The sequence below is a fragment of the Heterocephalus glaber genome, unplaced genomic scaffold (genome assembly GCF_053883595.1).
Source record: "Heterocephalus glaber isolate CG9 unplaced genomic scaffold, H.glaber_assembly_v1.0 deba00001472, whole genome shotgun sequence".
NCBI classification, from domain to species: domain Eukaryota; kingdom Metazoa; phylum Chordata; class Mammalia; order Rodentia; family Bathyergidae; genus Heterocephalus; species Heterocephalus glaber.
Window position 1 is genome coordinate 38,704,141 of NW_028258315.1, and position 26,701 is coordinate 38,730,841.

At 36.8% G+C, this 26,701-nt stretch overlaps 1 protein-coding gene across 34 annotated transcripts in view; it reads right to left on the minus strand.

Annotated features, from left to right (window-relative positions):
- The window catches only part of Celf2 (CUGBP Elav-like family member 2), an 830,356-nt gene that overhangs the window by 287,116 nt on the left and 516,539 nt on the right, over nt 1–26,701 (minus strand). Inside the window, exon 1 of one of the 34 annotated variants that reach the window (XM_087181285.1) lies at nt 4,131–4,249. The exons of the other annotated variants lie outside the window; for them this stretch is intronic. Within the exon in view, the coding sequence (XP_087037411.1) occupies nt 4,131–4,144 (14 nt within the window). The 5' untranslated portion in view covers nt 4,145–4,249. Of the gene's footprint in view, nt 1–4,130; nt 4,250–26,701 lie in introns of those variants that run through there. 34 annotated transcript variants of the gene reach the window in all.

A 26,701-nucleotide genomic window follows, 5' to 3' on the forward strand; every position in this document is an offset into this window, starting at 1 on the left:
CAGGCGGTGCGCCTAATGAGAACTTTAATATACTTTATCTTCCCTTTATATTTCATTTTGGTGTCATTAGACGCAGTGAACCAACAAGTATTTATTGAAGGCATACTCTGTGCCAAGGCGAGGCCAAGCACTCTGGAGAGATCCAAATCACATACAGCAGTGGTCAGCAGTGTTCGATTTCCTGACCAGCAGCATCAACAACAGAACCTCCTGGGAACTTATTAGAAATGCAAGTTCTCAGCCCCATCTGGACCCAAAGAATCAGAAAGGCTGTAGATGGGTCCAGAACTTGATGTTTTAACGAGCCCTACAGTGATTTGGGAACCACTGGCCTATAGCCTAGGTGAGGAACCAGGAAAACACAAAACAGCAGAAATAAAGGAGGTGAAAATTGTAGAGAGCTCAAAGTCAGTCTCACTGAATGCCCAAACTCTTTCTGATCAAGTTGGTGCCTTTAAAAACAAACTCAGAGCCTTTCAAATTACCCTTTCTTTCACTTCCATCCCTGCTCCAGGCTCAGATAAAAAGAATAATGTAAACTCACAAATGAACACACAATCTAATGGGTATTCTGGGTGACCAAGACAGACTAAGTACTACAGAAAGAACCATTTTTGTTCTTTAAATTGGCTATAAATATACACAGTATGATCCCTTTAGGGAGTCTCTATGTTATATTTGTTATTTTGTGTTTAGAGACAAGGTTCTCAATGGTAGTTTTGGGGTAGAATGCAGAGGTAATATATTTGCATTTTATTGCTCTACTTAAACTCTTTTCCCACTCTTTACCTGACAGTCATTCTAGCATTACTTTACCAAAGCAAAGTATTTTTTAAAAGCATAGTGCTAGAATGGTTTAAGATAACAGTAGTAATAATTTCAGTTAACAATTATCGAGCATTTTATTATATGTCAGGTGCTTTATATGAATCATTTCATTTAATTCACATACAACTTTATGGAGGTAACTGGTTATTCATCCCATTTTACAGGTGAGGAAATTGAAGATTTGAGAGAAAGTTTCATTGTTATGCACTGCATTAAACAGCATACTTATATACTGTTAAAACTCAAACCGAGGTAAAACTGACTGTAGAGTCCAATTCTTAGCCACTGCCTCATATGCTCTTGAATTATTTAGTATACTGGCAGACACTGGAACATTATCTTCAGCAAGGTTAACATTAGCCTTATTTTTGGCAATTGCATAAAATGGAATAAACAGATAAGGCAAGAGCTGAAAAGCACTTAAATAAGAATTTTAGGTAAAAATATGCAACATAGAAGAATAAATTAAACTACAAAGGTTCAATTTAAAAATATAGACACAATTTGTTGATATTCCTTTGGGTATTATGGTTTTCTATGTTTAAGACAAGATTCTCAATAGTGAATTCTTACCCTTTTATATTTCTCATAAAACTACAAGAGCTGTATGTGTATATAAGTGAGATCCTTATTAGTAAAACTACAGTAATAAGATATTATTACATTACAATATTATATCCTAGGGTATTATAATAAAAGACTATTATCAAGTACTTGGCTAATAGGGTCCATACTGTTACAATGTATTAAAACCAGATTAAGTTATAAAAATGACAATATTATAATCATAATCTTTGGTACTTAGGGGGGAAAACATTTTTCAAATGAGGTCTCAAAGCACTTGCCTAGCATTACCGCAAATTTATATATGAAGAAACTGTAAAACAGAAAGGCTTACACAAATTTATGCAAAAATACATGGATGTCTTTTGCAAAATGCATGAAAGACTAAAAAAAGCTCACCCAATACAGGCTGACAGCAAAAAGACTCTGAGTGATGCCAGGAAGAAGAAATAAAATATTGGAACTGGGTGTGGTATTGTACGCTTGTAGTCCAGCTACTTGGAAGGTCAAGGTAGGCAGGACTGCTTGAGCCTAGGAGTTTGAGACCAGCCATAGTGAGACTTTATCCAAAACAGACAAGAAAAGAAAACTCTCAAAATACCTGTTAATTTCACAATAATTTATTGACTGCCTATTATGAGCTAAGTAATGGTCCAGCAAATATATCAGTAAACCAAAGTGACAAAGCCCCTCAGAGCTTAAACTCAGTAGACAAGAGAAACTAAGCATATGATATACTAGCAGAAACTTTAAAGTGAGGTACAATCCAGTGTGAACAACTGGGAGAAGAGGGCTAAGAGCCAAGAGAAGAGCAAGTACAGAGAACTTGAGAGAACATGTGGGCATCACCACAGAACAGCAAAGAAGCCAATGTAGGCAGAGTGGAGACAGCAAAATGGTGGGGTCTGAGAAGACTGGGGTGGTCAGGGGCTTTTGGGTTTGTTGCCCCTGAGGACTGAAACTAGGACCCCGGGCAGTAAAAACACATGCTCTTAACACTGTGCAACACTCCAGCCAGCTTTAGGATATTTTAAAAACATTAAATTTCTTTCAAGGTTTGAAAACAAGCCACTGAGGATCTGAGTAGGGGAATGGCACTATCTGAAGTCCAGGTGAGAGATGAGAGTCATATGACCAGTCCACCCACGAGATGTCTGTGTCTTGCTGAGTGCAGTGAGACAGAAGTGGTCAGACTAGGAATGATTATGTGTTGAACACAGAACCAACCAATATTTGATGAACTGGATATGGAGAATAAAAAAGAGAGAGATATTAAGAATCAGGTTTTGCCTTCAGAAGCTGGCTACTACTTAGTGAAAGAGAAGAAAGAAGGGAAGGGACATCAAGAAATTGGTTTGGGCTATGTAAAGTTTGACATGCCCAATATACGTACAAGCACTGACAGTCAAAAGTGGTCGGCTATTCAACTCGGGTGTTCAGAGGTTACAAACACACAATTGGATGTCATCACAGAGAACAAAGAATCAAATGCTCTGTTTTTATGAGAAAATGAAAATAGATAATTCAGGAGCAACTCCTCTCTCCCTCTCTCGGTCTCTGTCTCTGTCTCTCTCTCCCTTACCCAGTTTTCCTGAAACAGTATGGCAGAAAAAAACGGTATGACTCAGGAGATATGAGTTCTATCCTTGGGTCCATCTATGACTCTCTGGGCTTGAGTCCTCCTTTCTGTACCCTACCTATCCGTCTACAAAATAAATATAACTAAGAATGATGATACAGAGCAATGCTACCAGGCTTTTAAAAGCTCTGCATTATACACAGTGTCTACTAATGAAGAAATAATGGAAATCTGAAAAGGGGTAAATATGAGATTTTCTTCTACTACAACAGATAACTGACCATCTGGCAATCTCCTGACAAACCAACACAGCACTAGGACTCCAACTTTCTCTTTCATATTAATACTGACATTCTGATCATGCTAAAATAGTTCAACACAGAAACTCCAGCCTATTCTAATTCTACACATAGCTAACTACCTGTGCCCCCAAATGAGTAGATCATAATGTAACATCTTTTTAGTAAAATCAAGATACATAATAATGGGACCTGAAATCCAGACAAAGAAATCTAGAGAAATTTTATATTGGAATGCACCAATATAAAAATCCAAATAATCCTAAGAGAAAAAAATATCAAATACATCAGTGTATATACTATAAACTCACCAGGATGCATTCAGTTCCTAAAGGATTAATGGCTACATCCTGATGGAATGATTATCCTACTGGGTTAACAGCATGAGAAGGGGCTCATCTCTTTATTTATATTACTTTATTAGATATATAAAGATATATAAGGTAATTTTTACAGGAAAACGGTCTGAAAATCCAGATGAGAAAAGTTCATATACTTTGACTGGGCAGAAATTTAAAATGTGTGGAGAGAAGTAACCAAGAAATACAAGTCATTGCTAACATGAAGTCTTATAAACCTGAATCCATCTATGTCTTCACTTTAATGTTATTTTTTTCAGCCTCATCACACAAGAGGGTTTGGGAACTTTCTCTAGCTCTCCTGTTCAGAGTCTGGAAGAGAAATCCGAAGGCACACGTTTATAGACATCATTATTCATAGCTATGTGTCTTGACATCTTATCACTTTCCTACTAGGAGTGCAGTTTCCCTGTCTGTCTCCCTCTCTCTCTCACGTGCAGATTTGATTCTATGTCTTGATAGTAACACTATTTGTTAAGGATGGAATGTTTGTGTCCTTACCCCCTCAGATGCATATGCTGAAGTCCTAACCTTCAGTGTGACAGTAGATGAGGCCTCTGGGAGATGATTAGGTTTAGCTGAAGTTACCAAGGTAGAGTGCCCATGGTGGTATTAGTTCCCTTATAAGAAGAGGAAAGGACATATGAGGTTATAGGTGAAGAGCAAATCAGGAAGAGAGCACTCATCAAGAGCCAAAGATGGCTGGGTGTGGTATCCAACACTCTATGAGGCAGAGGCAGGAGGATTCCAAGTTTGAGCACAGTTTGGGCATTTCAGGGACTCAGCAAGATCCTCACTCAAAAAAACAAAACAAAAGAAAAAGGCCTGAGGGGCTGAGGGTTCCAAGTTCAATCCCTGGTACCAAAAAAGAAAAAGGCCTGAGGATGTAGCTCAGCACAATGAAATGTGTTCAATCCCTAGTACCACTATTATAAATAGGTAAGTTAATTAGATATTTTGTAGGTAGTTAGGGCGGCCCCTTAAGGTGTCAGCCCTCAAGGCCCCATTTCTTAAATTATCAGCCCTTTAGCAGTCAACACAGTGAGGAGCTAACATGAAAAACAACTGAGGCACATTTATTGGTTAGCATTATAAAAAAAAGAGGTGTGTTTATTTTTTTTTTAGAGATAACAGTGATTGATATCTTAAATGGAAAAATTTTTATATGTAACTTGTTTTTTATTTTTATTTAATATTATTTGGGAGACTGTATTTGTAATTTTATTGGTTGGTTATGGTTTTGTTTTACCTTATGTCTATTTTGTAAATTTTTATTGGATTTTATAGTTTTGTTTTATTTTGTATCTGTTTTACCTTATGGCTTTGTTATCTAAAACACCTTTGGGGCCAGGGATTTAGCTCAGTGGTTCCAGCACCTGCCTCTCAAGCGCAAGGTCCCAAGTTCAATCCCTGGTACCAAAAAATAAATAAAACACTTAAAAAGTGGGGTGGGCAGGGGCAACCCATTTTTTGGTCCCCCTTTTGTCTCTCTTGGACAAAAGCTATTTCAATAATTTTTCTTTACTCTTAACATCCATTGTTCCTAAAATTCATTCTTTGATTTTAAAAAACACAAACTTGCATTTCAGATATCTAATAGGTTTGGGAGTTATATCTATTCCCCCTATATCACCACTCCAGAAAAAAAAAAAAAGCAAAATCTGTAAGTACCTGATGTTAGACTTCTTAGCCTTCAGAACAGTGAGAAATGAATGTCTGTTGTTTAAGCCACTTGGTCTATGGTACTTTGTTAGCAGTAGTCTGAGCAGACTAGGATACTTAGTGGCAGGCCAGACAACAGCAGTTAAAACAACCCATCAGAGAGAGAAAGTTAAACAGAAGCTTAATACAGCCCTGGAAAATGGAAAACCCTAAGAGGCAGAAGGATGAAATGATTGCAGAAGAGAACTCATGAAACAGAAAGGAAGTAAAAAAATATCTTTTCTATGAATGGGAATATAACTTTGAAGATGCTGGATTTCCCCACCACCATGAACAGTAACTGGCACACAGGTAGGCATCAAAAATATTTGCTGAAGCAAAGAATAATACGTAAAATCAGTTTCTATGAAAAAGGGAGCAACCGAGCAGACGAGAGAAACTAATAACTGCCACAAAATAAGTTGCTGCATAGGAAATATAACACAAAACAGGGTTTTCCTGGTGACTCAGAGTTCGATTGCTCCAAATTTAAAATCCATACAAATTATACCTTCAAAGTTTCTATAAACTAATGTTACTTTTATTATATGATGCAGTTTATCAGATGTAAAAATCATAGATTAAGATCTTATCAAGAGTAAACATAAGACTGTGTTTATAAAAGAGAACTTATTTTGTTTCTTCTCTAAAACAGTCTGTGTCTTGTTAATGCTTGTTTTGAATTATCTCCATATCTTTGGAGGCAATTCATTCCTTATTTTATAATAAAATTAGCCTTAAAAATAGATAATCAAGTTCCTATGTCAATGATCAAAGTTGTGATGCACACTTAACATACCTTCCAACAAGTGGCTTTAAATGAACTTAAAACAGACTATACGACTTTTTTCTTCAATCATTGTGCATGCAGAAGCTTAAAAAGCTCAGGAAAAGAATAAAATACATATATGGGCAAAATGTCTTTTGAGGCAAATAAAATAAGCGCACAGTTTAAGCTCTGAGTTCTAGTTTTATGGTACTTTCAATAGGCACTAACTTGAGCAATCTCTGCCCTCAGTCTGAATACATTACCTAACACAGGGAGTAGGTAAGAGGAATATTTCAAAAGGTGCTGATGTTAGCTTTGGCGACATACCTTTTGTCTCTACATTCTAAACGCTAGCATATAGGAGGTGCTCCCTGAGCATTTGCTCGGTTTCATTTTCTTACTTGCATTATTATCTGTTTTGTTTCTTTTCTCATTTGATGTGCTTGCACCTATTCAGTGGCAGGTCGAAGGCCAGGGGCTATGATCACAAGGCTCACTTTGTCTTGGTTTCTACTGTCAGTGTCCTTTGGACTAAGGGAGAGTGGTTGCACAGGACTGGAATGATGCTGCTGTCATGACAGTTAATGCCATGAGAAAGTGGTATGGACCTACATGTGCATGCACACACATGTCTAGGACACCATGGACACACAGACACTCAGTTTAGGGTGCTTGTTAGGGAGGAAATGAGAAGACAAGGGGGTTGGCTTTCTACACAAGGTCCCAGCCCTCTTACATCTCAAAGAATTTGTAAAATTTTCCACTTTTAAACTGTGAAATCATATTTAATAAGTTCACTGCTCCAGAAATACTTTAATAAAAATGAACCCAACCAGTATATTTTAAACTAGTTATGTTTCCAAGCCCATATGCAAGGTTCCAAACATTACAATAGTTTTAGGCAGAATATTTATATTAAGGTTATATAATACATTTAAAAATCATAATCCTTAAGAGTGTTTTATTTTACCTTCTTTTATAATTTATGTATGATTAATAAACTCAGTGTAACACATACAAAATCAGTGCTGAAATAGATGTTCTACATTTAATTCCCAAATTCATTTTTATAGCTGTGTATTTCATAGTATTTGACTGATAACAGAAATCTTGTCAGCATTCCCACCATCCAAGTACCGTAACTAGTATTCTTTTGATGCATTTTGGTTCTAGAGTAATCACTTTCTGATAGGATTTTCTTCATACAGTGCCTAAATCAACAATCATTCTGTGTCAATAATTTAATAATGGGGCCGGGGATTTAGCTCAGTGGCGCCACACCTGCCTCGAAAGCGCAAGGTCCGGAGTTCAATCCCCGGTACCAAAAAAAAACCAAACCATAATAAGCACAACAGTTTGAAATACCATTCAATTTGTATACCACATATTTCTACTGGCACAACTTACCAATATAATATAGTGTTAATCACTTTAGATGTATTCTTTCTCAGAAGCATTTTCATCTTAAGAATATAATCTAAAGATTATACAAGAGGACTCCACAAAAACAGCCCAAGTACAGGTGGGGAATAGGCAAGCCATTTCATTTTTTTTCTTTTTAGTTCAGTTTATTGGTACATTATACCACAGTGATATATGTGCACCCTTGTTTATAGTGGCACAATTTGTAATAGCTAAAACTTGGAAAGAGCCCAATTGCCCATCAACTGGAGACTGGATAAAGAAGGTGTGTGGGTTTTTTTTTTTTTTATAAAATGGAGTATTACTCAGCCATAAAGAATGAGAAACTAGAGACATTTATAGCTAATTGGATCCACATTGAGGCCATACTCTTAAGTGAAATAAATAGGACACACGTGTAAATACCAAATAGTTTCCCTGGTGTGAAAAACTGAAAGTGTAAATAAGAATCAAAATTATCAATCAAAATCACAATATCAAAATAATTGATACTGTGAAATAGGCAGAAAATGTCTAAAGGAGTAGGGGAAGTGGGAGGGAAAGGGGAAAGGCAAGTCATTTCTCAAATGTCCTTGCCTGGAGCACTGACCCCTGCTCATCTTGCGGGTGTGTGGATTATTCTTCCTAGAGGCAACCACCTCCGAGGGAACAAAGGGACACACAGCAAGCTCTGGCTCCTCTGCCTCTCAATACTACCAGACATGGTATCTTTATCATTTTACATGGCTACCTACCTAGAGTTGCAAGGACTGAAGAATACTCTTATAAAAATCTAATAAAAACTACAAACTAATATCACTTATTTTTTGCCATGAACCTAAGATTCCCAATAATGAGGAAATAAACTTTTTGCTTTGCCATTGCTTTAATTCAAACTACTGCCCAGTATTTTCTTGCTCGCCACCTTTATAAAGAAATATAAAGGAGAAATTAAAAATATGGGACTATGGAATAGAACCACACCATAACACAAAAACCCATACTGTTACTGGCTGGGACTCTAGGCCATACTATATCACAATAAAATCATTTTTTTCTAAGTCACAAGTTACCAAAACTTTTCTAGGGAGTGCTGAAGTAGCCCAAGTTATTTCCATTACCATGGAAATCACAGCAGAGATCTCCAAACACACTCAAGTCTCTAACCTCTCATTGTCTCTCTCAAACATTGACCACAAATCTAAACTCCAAACATCCTCATCAAAAAAATGGCTCGTGAATCTTGAAATCTGAATTGACTCTCAATGAATTCCCAGAGTGGTTCAAAAAGTCCCAAAAATGGCTCATGAAGAGTCCCCAAACAGGCTCATAAAATCCCCCAAAAATTAGGAACAGAGAAGACAAGGCCTGGCATGCACTTCTAGCAAGAACTTGTTAGGGATTTCTAAACCTTGGGTCCACAGATGCCTGAAAATTTATCTCTATTTTCCTAGGAACAGCAAAGGGCAATTGGCACTGGCTTTAAGGGCTGAACAGCCATGGACAATGGCCCTAAGGGTTACATACCCAAATGACTATCACTAGCAGGGCACTAGTTCATCATTCTGTTACCAGCAGAGGCTCAATCAGGCCAAATCTGGGCCAGCTCTCTGGATTCCTGAGTTCATTCACTCACCAGCAGCCAAGTATGAGAAATATCCATGAAAATGGCAAAATTAACTTATTTATATTTTGGTCAAACTGAGGGCACCTAGTCCCCTCACTTCCCTGCGCAGAAACATTCCAATTCACAGAAAGTATAAAACAAAAACCAGGCAATACCCAATGTAGATTTAGCTCACTGTTGGCCCAGAAGGCTGGAAGTATAGAATCCTCCCTGGTGCCAGGCCTAGGGGAAGGGGTGGGGAAGACAGCTTACATAATCCTAATTTTTAAAGATATATTTTACCCTCTTGATTATAGTATTACTGCAAACCTATTTTAAAGTGAAGACTGAATTGTCAGCAACAAGCTAAATAGCCCAAGCTAGGCCATGAAGTAACTTCTTCTTGTGAAACACTGAGTCTCATAAATGAATAAATAACTCTTATTGTTCTTTCAGTAAATTATACACCCCTGAGTGAAGTTCAGTACACTCTTAATACATTGCTGAAGCAGGACTGTGACCAATGCAGGAGCATTCAGGCTGTGACAGTCACTGAGCAGACAGATCCATTACCTATCATAATTGACTCAGCCCAGGCTTCCAAGGCTCTGAAACAGCTCATCAGTAGACATCCAGATAAAAACAAAAGATCAAATGTTAAAAACTAGCTTTTTAAAAAAGTGCCCTTCAACCTACACGTGGTACCTAAGGATATAAAGTCTCTAAAAGGGGAAGGTTGAGAAGGACAAACCAAGAGCCAAAAAGTAAGGCAGGATGCCTACAGTCAGGAAGGCAGAAGAAATAAGGACTTGGGAGGAATGAAGGATAATCAGAAAAAGAATCACATCAGAGAGGTCAAGTAAGGAATTTTAAGGACATAGTCTAAATTACCAAATATGTGGAAGACATACAACAAATAGGTTAATGACATTAAAACAAAAAGCACCAGACCATACTGATGCTTCTTCCCTTGATAACCAGAGGGAAGCAAGGCTATTTGTAAATCCCCAGAGAGAACATGGGATAAAACTAGCAATGGAACAGATCCAGGGATACCATCTTCCCTTCAGTTTGGTCTAAGGAGGCCAAAAGGGAGCAAAACACCACCAGATGGCAACACAGGGCCAAATATGATTCCTATTTATTTATCTAGGATATGTAACATTGGATTATAGGAAGGGCCAACATATCAGTGGAATGTCTACTTCTATGTTTAATAAAAGACAAGATTAGAGAAATAAAAATCAGTCCCCATAGAAAGGTAAATACTGGAACCTCTTGTCATCCTACAGTCCATAGCCTCAATTAGTAACTGTACCTTTACTGTGTAAATGGCGGAAGAAAGTAATTAACAATTAATAGAAGCTGCCCTCAATTTAAAGTCTCGAAGGGAAGTAATTAAATTTAGAAGCTGTAGCCTCTAAATAATGATACATCATACAAATACAAAAGGAAACACAGATTTGAATAATAAATGCAAATTAGAATCAAAGTTTGACCATAGGCTAAAGAGAAATGATCCTGAAATTATTTTTCCTAAGAAACTTTCTGCCTAAGAGACTAGTTTATGGACCTATTTTAAGCTAGGCAAACGTTTGATTTGAATCCTGGCTGATATTTCTTAAGTATAAGCTTGCTTCTAGAGTATTTACGCATGCAGATCAGACAGCCTCCTGCAGTTTGAATTAGCTGTACAAGTACCTTTCATATCAATGTAGATAGACTTGATATACCACAGTGTCAACATCACTACCAGGGTTGGATATCACAAACATTGTTCTGTTTGTTGGTCATGAAATAAAATTGCCAAGCTGAATGTGTGTAGCTCCAGAAAGTAAATTAATGCAGGCAACATGGTTATCAGCAGTCTTTAGCCTGCCTCTCTAAGCTTCTAACAGAAACATTTAGGGAGAGGAAGCATTACATCTGGCTACAGCTGCACATTACACGGTCCATTGAGACTCAGATGCTGATGGCTGAACTGAATAACAAACAGCTGGGTATAAATGTAAAAATCAGGAACTCAATTTTAAACACATATATTTCAACAAATCCTCTGAAATTCTAACACTATCTGAGAAAGAGCATTTTTGCAGCATCACTGAGTAAAAAAGTATCAGAGATTAAAATTCAAAAATATACCCGGGCACCCTGGGGTCATTATAACTTGGCTGAGTACTTCTGTTTCACACTGGGCAGTGTGAGAAACAAAAGCAGTATCATCAGATCATTTTCTGGTTGTGGTCACGCTTGAGGTGAAAGTCATCACAAGATCTGATCTTTCCAGAATGAGGAAATATTATTTTGTAAATTTAGCTGAATTGAATGAAAAGGTTTTCCTAACCACTTATCTCTGGGTGCTCCAACACTGAACCCAAGTGCTGGGGAAAGGCATTCACAGACAGCAGTACACAGGAATTTCCAGCACAAGATATATGAGTTAGAGAAAAACATGAGCTAATGAGAGCACATTCCAAAGTAGCCAGCAGGGTGCTAACACATTTGAAACATGAAATAAAACCTGGCTAAATTGTGAATAGCTTTTCTCTTTACTAGGATGTAGGTAGGGAAATGGATGGGAGAGGCTAGAAATTCCTTCTCCTGATCAATTGAGAGCATGAATAACTAGCTATCTATGTGGAAGAGTTTGAGTTATTCCTATGTATATACAGACTTTCAATAACTTGTTCACATTTATATTTCAGAAAGGTAGTGATGCAGGGTCAGACGTGTGAAAAAGGGACCACACAATCTATCATCCAAACTGGGACACTTTTTAGAGTAAATGATTATTAATGATGACATCAAGACAATAGGTTTAAACTGGGAGCACCCCTGAAAAGCAGGACACATACTGAATCTTGAGAAGCAGGAGCATGAAAAAGAATTGAAGGTCACATCTGGAATGCCAACTAAATGGCCACCATCCCATCTTCTTATTTTCATTCCCCTGTGCCTACTTACTCTACCTCAATCCAATGTTCAAATTAAAGAGCTCTTCTAAAGAAAGTTCAGGGAGCAAAAGGATCTTCTAGATAAAATCTACCCTTCACTGCTTGCAAAGTAATTTTGTAAATTAGACAAGATCCAATCTGGCCTAATGGAGACTGGCACTACTACTCTTGTAGCAATTTCAAATAGAAAAGAGCAACAGTGTCACCTGTTTTGATTAATGTTGATTTTCTGTCACCACAAACTAACTGGATTCTACAATCCAATGGCCAAGATCACAAAAGTATGAACTTATATGCACATTTCCACCAAGAGACTACATTTCCACCAGTGTACTTGACAATAAATGTATGAAACATTTTTAAGGTATCTCTAGATGCATCAAAAAATGATGCAGCAATATTGTAATATACACCTCATCTGAGCTATAGAGGAACAAAGGTATTTGGAAAATTGAAACATTTAAATATTTATGTCCCAATGAGTTTTTAATCCAACATATCCTAGAACACAAAAGTACAGATACTTCTTTTTTAAACTAGTGTCTCCCTGAAGGAAAAATAGGCAAAAAATACCCATAGACTATAGCTCAGAGTAACCCAGGGTGTAATGCACATAATCTAAGAACTATTGTTACACCTTATAGCATTTTGTAACATCTAAAAGAGCCAGCAAATATCCAGTCCATTATAAAACTTCCAGACTTTATATCTGTTAAGAATGCTTAAAATAACCAGCAACTTTTGTTCACTACAGACATTGTACAAAAAAAAAAAAGGAACAGACTTCAGTACAGAAAATGTGTAGGTTGTTTCCACATGACAACAAAACAACTGATAGTTCAGCCAAATAATAGGTCAGTTGTGACTCATATATCCTAAACTCTGTAGCTGTCCAACTTAATTTTAACTATTCAATCTGGTGTACAAACTGTATAACTGCCATGTATTTTCTGACTGGCACTGTATTTACAAGACCACAGTGGAATCAATTTGCTACTATAGAGGCACACAAGAAACTCTGAGAATTAGATAACTTTAAAGGCTAATTTACTTTAGTTCTGGCTAATTACATTTCTTAAAGTAAGTTTTGCTGATTGGCTAAGAATCCAAGCTATCAAAAGCCCGGGCACTTAAGAGATATAAACACTACCTGTCAAAAAAAGTCCCCTAAACATTAAAGACAGTACTTGTAATTCACAATGGGAACTCATGAAATATGCAAATTGAGTTTCCCTTATTTATATCTTACAATTGGGCAATTATATTATAGAGACTGCCTATCCCTCATAATTTTCACTCCCAAGACCTTGTTTCCAAAGCTACAACAATCCCTTAACATTTTTAAAAATGCAAAGATATTTGGTGTGTGGTATTACATAGACTTTTTACCTAGACCTCAAAGTTACCTTATTTCAGCTCTAAGAATACTAAAAACACTGAATATAACTTGTAACCTTCATGGAAGATCAGAGTGGTCTGTGTGAAACCCAACATACATTAGAGTCTATAAAATATGTTAGAAAAAGTAACACAAAATACATACTGGGAAAGATCCAATTCATTATGTGTACAATAGATCCAAATGGATTTTTGTTTGTTCACAATTTATGACACAACAAACAATTATTTCTATGATGACAACATAATAGTCTGTGGGTTTTCTGAGCCACCTTAGTCAAATGTTTGTTACACTTCTATTTTGTAGTAAGGCCTTCACAACATTTTAACTTTCTCAAAGAGTTTGGGCTCTACTGGAGCCTGAAAGTGAGTTATGATATTGTGAAACACCATACTACTGGAGATTATAAACCTAATATGCTTTAGAAACAAAATTATGACAATGTCATCATAACTTCCTCCAACTGGTTTTCCATCTAAAAACCAAGGAAAATTTTCTATTTCGTTAGATGAATAAGCTATAACATGTCAGATTCTTTTTAAAATTCCAAATGGCTTAAGCTCTTGCTCAAATAAGAAGTAGGGTCTTATCTTTTGCCTAAAAGAATAAAATTGGCCAAGATGTTTTTCTTGTACCACAGACAGCTTATAAAGTCAAGGGCGAGAGCCCATAATGTAGCAGTTTCCCACAGGAACAAATTTTTAAAATTCATCCCTCTGCAGGTGGCTGGGAGTATAAAGATAGCATCTTATCACAGGGATGTAATTGTACCTGACTCAAGAAGGCAACAGTGTCCCCACCTCAATCAACTTTCTCAACTTTGTCCTTCATGCTAAAATCTAAATCAAATTGCAGTTTCTTGTTTTATGTCCTGGAAACAGAAGATTTGTGAGAGGAGATACTACTGTGATTCAGATAACAATGGAGCAAACGAAGTGTTAAAAGAGTAATAGCATTTTCCTGCAATTATATGATCATCATTGGGAACCCAGCATTTTGACAAAGTGTTCAAACATCAGAGAATGGAGTCAGTATCATGTAGTTGAGAGCCATGGTATTGGGCCTTATAGTCTGATTTCTGAAAGCCTTATAATGAGGGTGGAGAGGATATACATTCCATTCTTTGGCTGTATTTTTGTTCAACAAAGCCTACAATTTTCAGTCACTTGAAAATGTAATTATAGATAATGTTTGCATCAGTAGCAAGAATACAATAAGCACACGGGGCATGAAAACTCCACTCAAATCACATCCTCTTAGGTTACAGTATTTGTCTTCTGCCAAGAGTAAACGCATTTTGACAAGCTAATATTTGGTATGAAATTGTAAGTTAGACTAACCCATGTATGAATTCTACTTCAACTTTTCTATTATCCTTTCCTTTACATTGGATATCTACACGAGACAGAATTGTATGATTTGCTGAAAAGTGATGATCTTATCAAGTGTTTGTGCACTTGAGGAAAAGCTGTGCAGAAGCTGAAAAGGAAGTGACACTTGAAGTGGACCAGCTACCATATATAAGTTGGTCATAACTGTCAATCCTGCAATCCATTCATATCTCATGAAGGGGCTCCTTTACTATACTGTCTACTTATGTGGTCCACTAAAGAAAAGTGGATAAAAAGATATTGCATAAAGTTACCTACTAAGGGAGACAGTAGGAACAAAACAAAATTTGAGAGCCTTTTCTAATTCAGAAGAAGGCACAGTATGGGTTACAGGCACCCCTGGGGAAAGGCCAAGTGTTCACCTAAATTATTTGCCAAAAATTAAGAAGTTGGGAGGCCAGGGATTTAGCTCAGTGGTGCTGCACCTGCCTTGCAAGCACAAGGTCCTGAGTTCAATCCCTGGTACCAAAAAAAAAAAAGAAGAAGAAGAAGAAGAAGAGGTTGGAAATAAATGGGGGGAAAATGCCAGATGTCTAATGAAATCCTCAAAAGAAACTTCTTCATATGCACCAAACACTAGTGTGCCTAACTATATAAAACAAATATTAACAGACATGAAAAATCAAATAATACAATAGTAGTGGGGGACCTCAAAACCCCACTGTCACAAATAGATGGATCAACTAGACAAAAAATAAGCAATGAAGTACTAGAACTCAAACTCTTGAACAAATGAACTTAGATGTTTACAGTGTTCCACCCCCCAAAATCAGAATACACATTCGTTTCAGCTCCACATGAGTCGTTCTCCAAAATAGACCACATACTCACTCATAGAACATGTTTAAGTAAGTGCAAAGGAATTGAAGTTATCCCCTGTATATTATCAGAATAGTGTGATGACACTGGAGATCAATAGCAAAAGAAGTCTCAAGGATTTCATTAACACATGGAAACTGAACAAAACACTTTTGAATAACCAATGGTCACAGAGGAAATTGAAGAAATCAGACAGTTCCTATAATTAAATGACAATGACAATACAACATATCGGAATCTATGGGACACAATGAAAGCTGTCTTATGACAGAAATTTGTAGCAGTGACTACTCATATTAGGAAAACAGAGCGAGCTCAATTACACAACCTGATGCTGAACCTCAAGCTTCTAGAAAAAGAGCAGGACAAACCCAATGCTCATACATGGGAGGAAATTATAAAGATTCGAGCAGAAATCAATGCAATGAAGACTAAAAGAATGATACAAAAAATCAATGAAGCCAAGAGTTGGTTCTCCAAAAGAATAAACAAAATTGACAAACCCTTAGCCAACCTTATCAGAAAAAGGAAAGAAAAGGCCCATATCCATGCAATTAGGAATCAGAAGGGTGAAATTACATTGGACCCAGCAGAAATTCAGAGGATCATCAACACCTACTTCAAGAAACTATATGCCAATAAGATGGAAAACACAGAAGAAATGGACAGATTCCTAGATACGTATGAATTACTAAAGTTGAACCAAGAAGACCTAAAAATTCTAAACAACCCAAAATCAATCAATGAAATTGAAAATATAATTAAAAACTCACCAACTAAGAAAAGCCTGGGGCCTGATGGCTTCACTGCTGAATTCTACAAGACATTTAGAGAGGGAACTACTGCCACTACTGTTTAAACTCTTCAATGAAATTGAAAGGGAAGCAATACTCCTGTATTCATTCGTGCAAGCAAACATCACCTTGATCCCCAAAGCAGAGAAAGACCCAACCGAAAAAGAGAACTATAGGCCAATCTCACTAATGAACATAGATACAAAAATCCTTAAAAAGATACTGGCAAATAGAATGCAGAAGATCATCAAGAAGATCATATACCTTGAATAAGTGGGATTCATCCCAGGGATGCAAACATGGTTCAACATATGCAAATCAATCAATGTAATACACTATAACAATTGAGCCAAGGACAAAAACTGTATGATCATCTCAATAGATGCAGAAAAAGCATTTGACAAAATCCAACACGTATTTATGATAAAAACCCTACAAAAATTGTACCTCAATCTGATAAAAGCCATCTATGAAAAACCAACAGCCAATATCATACTAAATGGTCAAAAACTGAAATCCTTCACACTCAAATCAGGAGCAAGACAAGGATTTCCACTATCACCACTCCTGTTCAATATAGTCTTGGAAACATTACCCACATCAATTAGACAAGAGAAAGTAATAAAAGGAATAAAGATAGGAAATGAAGAAGTCAAACTGTCATTATTAGCAGATGACATGATACTCTATATAGAAGACCCCAAGAACCCCACCAAAAGTCTTCCAGAGTTAATAACCAAGTTCAGTAAAGTAGCTAGATACAAGGTCAACACACAAAAATCAATAGCATTCCTCTATACAGGAACAACAGACTGAGAGAGAAATAGGGCAAATAATTCCTTTCACAATAGCATCCAAAACACTGAAATACCTAGGAATCAACCAAAAGAAGTCAAAGACCTCTTCTCTGAAAACTATAGCACTCTGAGAAAAGAGATTGAAGATGATATCAGAAAATGGAAAGACATCCCTTGCTCCTGGGTAGGAAGGATCAACATAGTGAAAATGGCTGTATTTCCAAAACTGCTATATAGATTCAATGCAATTCCAATTGAAATCCCAGCAGCATACTTCACACACCTTGAGAAAACAATCCAAAAATTCATTTGGAACAAGAAGAGACCTAGAATAGCAAAAGCAATTCTAGGCAACAGAGACATGGCAGGGTGTATCACAACCCCCAACTTCAAACTATATGACAAAGCTACTGTGATAAAAACAGCATGGTACTGGCAAAGAAACAGACTTGAGGACCAGTGGAACAGTTTAGAAGATGCAGAAACAACTCCGGACACACTCAGCCATCTCATCTTTGACAAAGGAGCCAAATACTGGAGGAAAGATAGCCTCTTTAATAAATGATGCAGAAAAATTGGATTTCAATTTGCCAAAGATTAAAACTAGGCCTATATCTCTCACCAAGCACCAAACTAAAATTGAAATGGATTAAAGATCGAAATATTAAATCAGAAACACTGAGCCAGCTGGAACAGAGGTAAGTAGAACTCTTGAAGGCATTGGTGTAGGAAAAGATGTTATGAATAAAACGTCAGTTGCCCGTGAACTAGCACAAACAATCAACAAAGAGGATCTCTTCTTATTAAAAAGCTTCTGCACAGCAAGAGCAACCAACAGTGTGAAAAGACAACCCACAATGTGGGAAAAAATTTTCACCTGCTGTTCCTCAGACAAAGGTCTATTATCTAGAATCTATAAAGAATTTTTAAAAATCAGACCTCCCAAATTTAAAGACCCAATCTAAAAATGGGCATCTGGAATGAACAGACATTCCTCAAAGAAGTAGAAACAGTAAATAAACATATGAAAAAATGTTCAACATCACTGGTCATTCAAGAGATCCAAATGAAAACATCGCTGAGATTCTACCTCACCCCAGAAAGAATGGCTGCTATCATGAAATCAACCAATAATAAATGCTGGCGGGGCTGTAGGGAAAGAGGAACACTGCCCCACTGCTGGTGGGAGTGTAGATTGGTGCAACCACTGTGGAAATCAGTATGGAGATACCTCAAAGAACTAGGACTGGAATTCCATTTCACCCAGCTATTCCCCTGCTGGGTGTCTTCCCCAAAGAATTAAAAGTATCATATCACAGTGATATATGTGCACCCATGTTCATAGCAGCACAGCTTGTAATAGCTAAAACTTGGAAGCACCCCAAATGCCCATCAACTGGAGACTGGATAAAGAAAATGTGGTTTTAGGGGCCGGGGATTTAGCTTAGTGATACCTGCCTCACAAGCACAAGGTCCCAAGTTTGATCCCCAGTACGCCCCCAAAAAAATAGAAAAGAAAAGAAAATGTGATTTTTTAAAATAAAATGGAGTACTACTCAGCCATAAAAAATGGGAAATTAGAGACATTTATAGCTAATTGGATGTACATTGAGGCCATACTCTTAAGTGAAATAAATAGGACGCTCATGTGTAAATACCAAATAGTTTCTCTAGTGTGAGAAACTGAAAGTGTAAATAAGGACTAAAAGGTATAATAGATAATGTGAAATAGGAAGAAAAGGAGCAAAAGGGAAGTGGGAGTGGTAGGGGAAAGTAAAGAAGGGAATGGAATTAATATGAGAAATGAAAAAATGGAAACAAAGTCTTTGTAAATAGGGAGGGATAGAGAGGTTGAAGGGAGGGCAGGAGAATGTTTAAAAAAATAAGAGCCAAGAGAGATTATGTAAAGGTGCAAATTTCCAATGATGAATGTCATTATATTGTATACCTAAAATGTACCGATAAAATTAATTAAAATTTAAAAAAATCTATATATACACTTGATTTTTAAATTACATTTTTCATTCTGTAGTATTTTTTAAAAGTTTCCTCATTAAATTTTGCTTAAATTAATATAGTAGCAATGAAATATATGAAAGATAAGAAAATAATTTTATGAAGAGTTTGTACCTACCATCCATCCAGTTTAAGAAATAAAATTTTACAATTAACTTTAAATCACCAAAAAAAAAAGAAACCTCTTCATAAAATATACTGTTAGTATAAATGGAAGATAAGTATCCACCTTAGCATTCAATGTTAATTGCTTCTTTATCTCTGCCTTGGGCATAAAGAGACCTTGACACTAGTTTGGTCCCCTTTTCACTGATATATCTCCTAAAACACTCTTGCCTTTTGACTCAGAAATCAATCTGACTATGAAATAAAAATAAAATCGAGAAAAAGTATATTATGTGAAAGAGCACATAAAAAGCAGAAGATTGTAGGGTCACTGGTAAGAAATTGTATTTCATGTTCAAAACCCACACATTCAGCTAAATGTGAAAAATCCTCAAAAGACTTACCAGCCACTTCTAGGGCCAAACTGCAAAAAGATACAGAAAGACTTCAGGCCTTGTAAATATCTGGAAGAGGTACAAGCCTGAGCTTGCCGGACCCTCAGTTTATAGAATCTCAACTTGAGGTTCTCATTTGAAAAACAGGAATGACATCTTATTTTGCAAAAGTTTTCTAAGATCATTAATATAAATTTATTTTACTTTTTTTCCCAGTACTGGGAATTGAACTCAGGACCTTGTGCTTGGGAGCCAGGCATGGTGCCACTGAGCTAAATTCCTGGCCCATTAAAATAAATTTATTAGCCAATGGCTAGAGTCTGATGTATCCTAAATAGAGAACTAAGATAATAAAATATTTTGGAAAATTATCCACAGAATGGTGGTATCCCTTAAAGTGTTACTGACCAGAATTGAAAGAAACACACCAAAAGGAAGTACATGGTTGTCAAAGAATTAGTTTTGTTGATGCTGGGAAACATTATTTTAGATATTGGGTCTGCATAATCATTTTATTGAAGAGAGAAGTAGAAATAAATTTAGGTAAAAGTACTAAGGTCTGATCAGATCTGAAAAATAAGACATAGAGACAAAAAAAGGTGTGGCTGTAATGGAACGTCTGAGGCTGACAATAATCCAGTTTTGGTTATTTTTCACAATAACTGGACACAAAATCTTGGCCCAACTGAAAATCTGCCTATAAGGCTAATTAGACTTCTTTGCCACCAATAAAATGTGTTGATTACAACGTACCAATTAATTTGTACAGAAACATTTGTAGTATCTGTGCAGCTGGCCCCTTTCTCTAAAGACTTGGCCAGCTTTCGGCCACAGATCTAGTTTTCCTTTCCCAACAAACCTAGAAACAACAATAATCTCTGATATTGCCAAAGTCCCCTCCTTCAGCCAATTCTATCCCTGATTCACCCCTATCCATAGTGCTCTGCTCTCAGAAGCAAAGGATTCTGGGTTTTGAGGTCACATACACCACCTGGAGAGTTTCTCCTCAATCAATATCACACTCTTAGCCACAGCAGGTACCAAGAATTCTCTAGCCCATCAGGGAGAATATTCTCCAATCCATGGATTCACACACTAGGCTTTAGGCTTCGAAACTGAATCTGGTCACATCTGATAAATAAAGCAAGGGACCAACAGCATTAGGAGCAAAGAAACACACTATACCACTACTCTGATCTCTTCAGACTCTAAGAAGCCTATCAGCTTTGGCAGGGGAAGTACCTGTTTATTAAGACCAAAAAGAATAACTAGGATCCATCCTGCAGCTGGGTACCACCTAGATAATGCAAATAACACATGATGCCCACTATCTTACCTTATGACACATCATAAAGCAATTCTCCAGAGACTCACCTACTCTCTGAAGGCACTCTGTGGCCTGAGCACCTAATGAGGCCATTAGGCTGCAGGGTCTACACTATTCTCCCTCTATATTCATATCATTACAGCTTTTGCCTTAACAGCTGGGTTTCTGCTAGGGTTAAGATTCTCATTATGTGAGAACCAGCCTTCATATTGTGTGGCCAATTCTCTTCCCATAAAAGAATCAAAATCTATGTCACTGGATGTAGAGATGGGCTTTTCAGTATGTACATCTGGGAATACTGAGTGAAGATATTGCTTTTGCTTCACCCCCATTCCACAATGGAAAGTCTGACCAAAGTTCACAGTTGGGGTATGAACTGCACCTTATTTCTCAATCATCATGCAAAACGAGGAAGGGAAAAAAAATCAGTCTTCATCATGTTGTATTAGGGACTCAGCATTTTCTGAAAGTTTATAGGAGGAGCAATACTGCTTTATGAGTCTTTGCCTGAGACTTTAAAGAATGAACATTCTGAATCAGAAAACATTAACTGCTGAGTTGTAATGAAGTTCCATTATATTTGATTCTCCCAGGAAACATAGCTGAATTTGTGGTCAGTTTTAAGTACTATGAAACTATAAAATATTTATGTTGTTATTCCTTCCCCAATATTAGTTTCACAATAATACTGTGGGATAAGTAAAAAGCATATTTTATTAGCCTTACTTCCTAGATGGGGAATCTTGACAAATCAACTGAGACTTCAAGAAATAGGCATGAAATAAATCAGAAACTAAGCCAAGAGCGTAACCGAGGCAGCTGCCTAGTAAAGGACATCTAGCCATGAAGGACATGTTCTACCCTGCTGCTCAGACTCTAGTTTCTCTAAGGACTCCATTCTACTACATCCAGGGCAAGTATCTAAGAGGAAGTTATTTCTATCGAAAAACTAAAACCCTTAAATGGCCAATGGAATTGAAATGGTTTTTGTATTAAGAAAAAAGTCCCCTAAATTCTTCTCTAGAGAAAAGTAAATTCTGTGGCAAGTGCCAAGCAAGGAAAAAAATATGAATTTGCCTCTTAGTCTCCTCCCCAACACACTGTCTGTGTCAGGAGCTTCCAAGGTACCAGAAGTCAGTGAAAATGTATTCAAAATGATCTAGGGTAAAACTGAGGAGGGAGATATATGGCCCATCAACAGATATTAGGAGCAACTTTTTGACATCTAAACATAAAGAAAAGGAGGAACAAAGAAGGCAGGAAAATACAGAAATACAAGCTTATTGTGAAAAGAAAGAAGAATCAAAACAGATAACATTTTGATGCCATACAAAGACAGACTTAATATTAAGAAACTGCTTTGAGAGAGCTGCCCACAGCAGTCAGCAGCATTCAGGCTTCTCAAAAGACTTGTGTTATCTCTAAATCCTGACACCAAGAAAAGATGGTTGGGTGGACAATGGGAGTCATGAGGAAAGATGTTACCAGCATGGACTGAAGTGAATAATTGCAGTTGGAAGCCTCCTGGTGACAATTTTGAGAAGGCAAACACAGCTGCAGCATAGCCAAATATAGCTGGCCAAGACAAAGACATCCATAAAGTTAATCATTCTGAAATATGCTACCCTTATGCTCAACCCGAAAACTCAACACCCCTTCTATAATGCAGGAAGTCAAAATACAGTTTTGTGCATAGAAACATGCAGCTGCTCCAATAGGATTCACAGCAGTGATGATATAGGTGTTTTGATTCTGCTCTCCTCTCAAGGTTCCAACCTGAGAATGAAGTCAGGCACAGATGTGGCCCCTTCTCCTGAAATTTAGGAAATTGTTCGGAAAAAGGACAATAAAACAGGCACCAGAGAAGATTAAAGTAAAAGATTTAAATCAGGAAAACATGAAGACATCAAGAAACTTCAGGAAAAGCTATGCCATTTGTGTTTCCACTGAGTCTAGGTTGAGCTAGAAACATTAGGAATGAAGAGTAAAATAAATAAGCATAACTAAGTAAATCTATAGTAGTCACCAACTAAATGCTTTTCTTCTTTATGCTTTTCATGTTATCTTCTTTTTTATTACTCCTCTAAGATTTTCCAAGAATAAAATGAAATGTTAAATCTCAACTTGTACTTGTTTCACTTGCCTGATACCTACTGCTTTCCTCTGAATTCCAAAGAGACAACTGGCTGTGAAGGTATATGTATATTTTTAAGTTGGTTTAAAGCAATTTATTCTCATCATGTTCATCTTTTAAAAATCGTCACTTTATATGCTGGATTCCTTTATAATAATCAAAATTTCAAGCACTCTCTTCACAAGCAACTGAAAGCTATGGGATGGTGAAATGGATCACATAAAGTGATGGCAGGTGCAAAGATGCACCAGTAACAGTGTCAGATGTAACTACAGAGAAAGAAAACAGTTTAGGACCTACTGTCTAGACTTTTCTATGGGGATTGTTATGGTTTGTGTCTGGATGTTCCCACAAAGCCTCATGTGGTCCTAGGTGGGGCTTTTCAGAGATGGCTGAATCTAGAGTGAGTGACCCTGGAATTAAGGGTATGTGATTACTAAATCAGTTCACTGATTGATTTGGCATCCACCCTAAGCCCAGTAGCCTACATAGAGTATAAAAGGGACAGAAAGAAGCTGCTAAGGTCCCTTGCTTGCTTTGTTACCTTCTGCCCTCCATGAACTGTTTCTCCTTTGCAACGCCTGTCTGTCATACCACCCTGCCTTGGAGTCAACTGATTATGGACTGAAACCTCTACAAACTGTGAGCCAAATAAACCTTTCCTCACTTAACTTTGGGTGTTGGGCATTTTGTCTCAGCAATGAGAAAGTAACTAAGATGGAGATTCTTTTTTACTTTCTACTCTAAATTAATAATTTTGAGAGAAGAAACATCTCAACTACAACTGAGAAAAAGAAGGCCCTAAGGTCTTAAAACTTTGCAGCAAGGAGAAAAGCCACCACTAAACCAAGAAGGATCTCAGCTTTCCACCAGTAAGACGTGACAGGATTCCCAGAGGGAACTTCTTCCAAATTTAAGAGAACCTGATCTGAAGTTCTGTGCAAAAAAGAGTTGAAACATGGTCCTGCGACCTTTTTCTACCAGGATTGACAATTTGTAGTTTATGGTGGGTCAAGATGTGAAACAGTTTGAAACCTTAAATTCCTTAGTTATAAAGGTAATATTCTGTCTGTGCATGTTATATTGTAAGTAACTTTAAAACTTTCATAACCAAAGACCATTAAGAAATAAGATGGATTCTTATAAATATGCATTTACATACACACACACACACACACACACACACACACACACACACACACATGTCTTCTGACCACTGCCAGGTAAAAAACAAAATATTTTGCTCTTTTAGCCTAAAGGATCAACTGATTCTCTTTATGTCAGATAAAAACAATGTAAGTCTCCTGCTACAGAGGAAGACCAGGACAAACAAAGAATAATTCATGGAAAAGGTTATAAAATCGTCCTCTTAAAATTTAATGAACCTAGAAAGAAAATGCATGAAAATCAAGCCTTTCAGCATAAAAATCACAGGATTTTGGATTCAGTATGTTAAGTCAAAGTACTTAGAGGAGTGAACACTGCATGGTACTACAAAAAATTTTAAGCAGTCCAAAAGTTATGTCAAAATGTCAAATAAATCAGCTGAAGTTAATTGCATTCTGAATAGTGAGTCATCACCTTCTACTGTGAAAGTAGGAAATCTTCAGTCCCATTTGAGCCTGTAAATGTCAGATAAAGCAGCTGTTGGGCTAGGGGAACTTCATTTCCAGGATTATGACAGAAAGAGCCATATACACTGTAACTGAAGAGACAAACCTCTTGAACTTCTGTAACTGTTGAAATGTAAAATCAAAACATTACACATAACCCATTTTTAAAGCACTAGTACTATGAACAGAATCCTGGCCAACTGGTCATCCAGATGGATGACTCTTCCCTTGCAGCTGACCTAAAGGAAGCACATATTATTTAAACCAAGATCGCTTCAAAATAGATTTATTTGAAATCTGACCTGAAGGCTCTATAAGCCTGGGAGAAATGTACAGAGTAAACTGAAATGTATTTTAATCTAAATAAAGTCTAAACTTAATTTACATAAATCTTTAGGAGAAAAAAGGTGTGTCTATTAATTTGCTGGTAAGTTGGCTATGAGGTATTCATTCAAATGGAATAATTCAAATTTAACCAAAACCTGAATTTGTACTCATTTGTCATTTTGAAAGCCAAGTGATTACATGTTTATTAGCATTACATTTTAAATTATTAGCTGATTTTGAAACATCACTCTCAGTATCTGAACATAATACACAATTTGCAGTTCATAAAAGAAACTGTTCATAAAACTCCATGTTGGCACTGCAAAAGTATAAATCTCAAATATGCTCACATAAGGCATTTCAACTGGATAACTGGAATTGTATTTCTATAAAAATAGTTGGCGTAATCACTTTCTGTCATGATTTAAAACAAATGGGGAGGGTGAAGTTGTTCAAAACCTCCTAAATGTTTCCCCCTTTCTTTTAGACGTCCTTTAGGAGGAGTCTAAAGCTCACACTAAATGAAAAAGACATTCCCAGGAGAGAGAGAAAGTTTCCATCCCTTCACATCTGGATTCAGAGAATGAGAATATTGGATGGCACAATTAAATGGTGATGATGCTAAAGGGAAATAATTATTTTACAATTACCTGAGAGCATCACACTTGCTGCTCTAATTAGTTTTTGTTTCCCACATAGGTTTTTCCAGGAATGTGCAGCTCCATTTCTCTTAGGTTTAGCAAGAGGTTTTTCTTAAGGAAAAATAAAAATACATTTTCTGCACTGCTACACAAGTAGCACACCACTGATGCTGGCTTCATTATATTACTTGGTACCTCCTTGATAGTGGAAACAAACAGAATGACATGAGAACCTGTAGGTGCTAATGAACTGGAAATCATTAGTGGTTTCTAAACCCTCCCTTCTGCAGTTTTGCAAAGCAAATATTACACTGAGAAATACCTAACCCGTTGTGATGGTCTAATCCACAAACAAGAACCAAAAACATGACCCTCTCCTGAAGAAACAAAAGCCTCCAATAGTAATACTCTAAAATGGAAATAATGACTTTATTTGGGTAAAGTTCAGTGTTGAAAGTAAACCACATTACTAATTTAGCTGCCTGAAATATGTTGAAAGTCTAACATTTTCCATTTAAATGCAAATAAGATAAGGGATGCTTATGTGAAGGTTTTTGTTTGTTTTTTAAAATTCTATAATGACATCAGATTCCATCTGATTCTGTTATGGTATTTGGTCTCCTGAGTGTGTGCGTGTGTGTGTGTGTGTGTGTGTGTGTGTGTGTGTGTGTGTATTCCCCTTCCTCCCCAGCAATGAACACTCCCTTGAATTTTTCACAATAGCTGGGTTATATCATGGGCTACACTCAAGTGGATCAGATTATTTTATAGCCAAAACATTACCTATCTTTTTATGAGAAGTGAATGAGTGTTTAACTTCTAAGAAAAAAAACCACACGGAAAGGATAAAGAGAAATGAAAAATTGAGGGATTTATGTAAAAA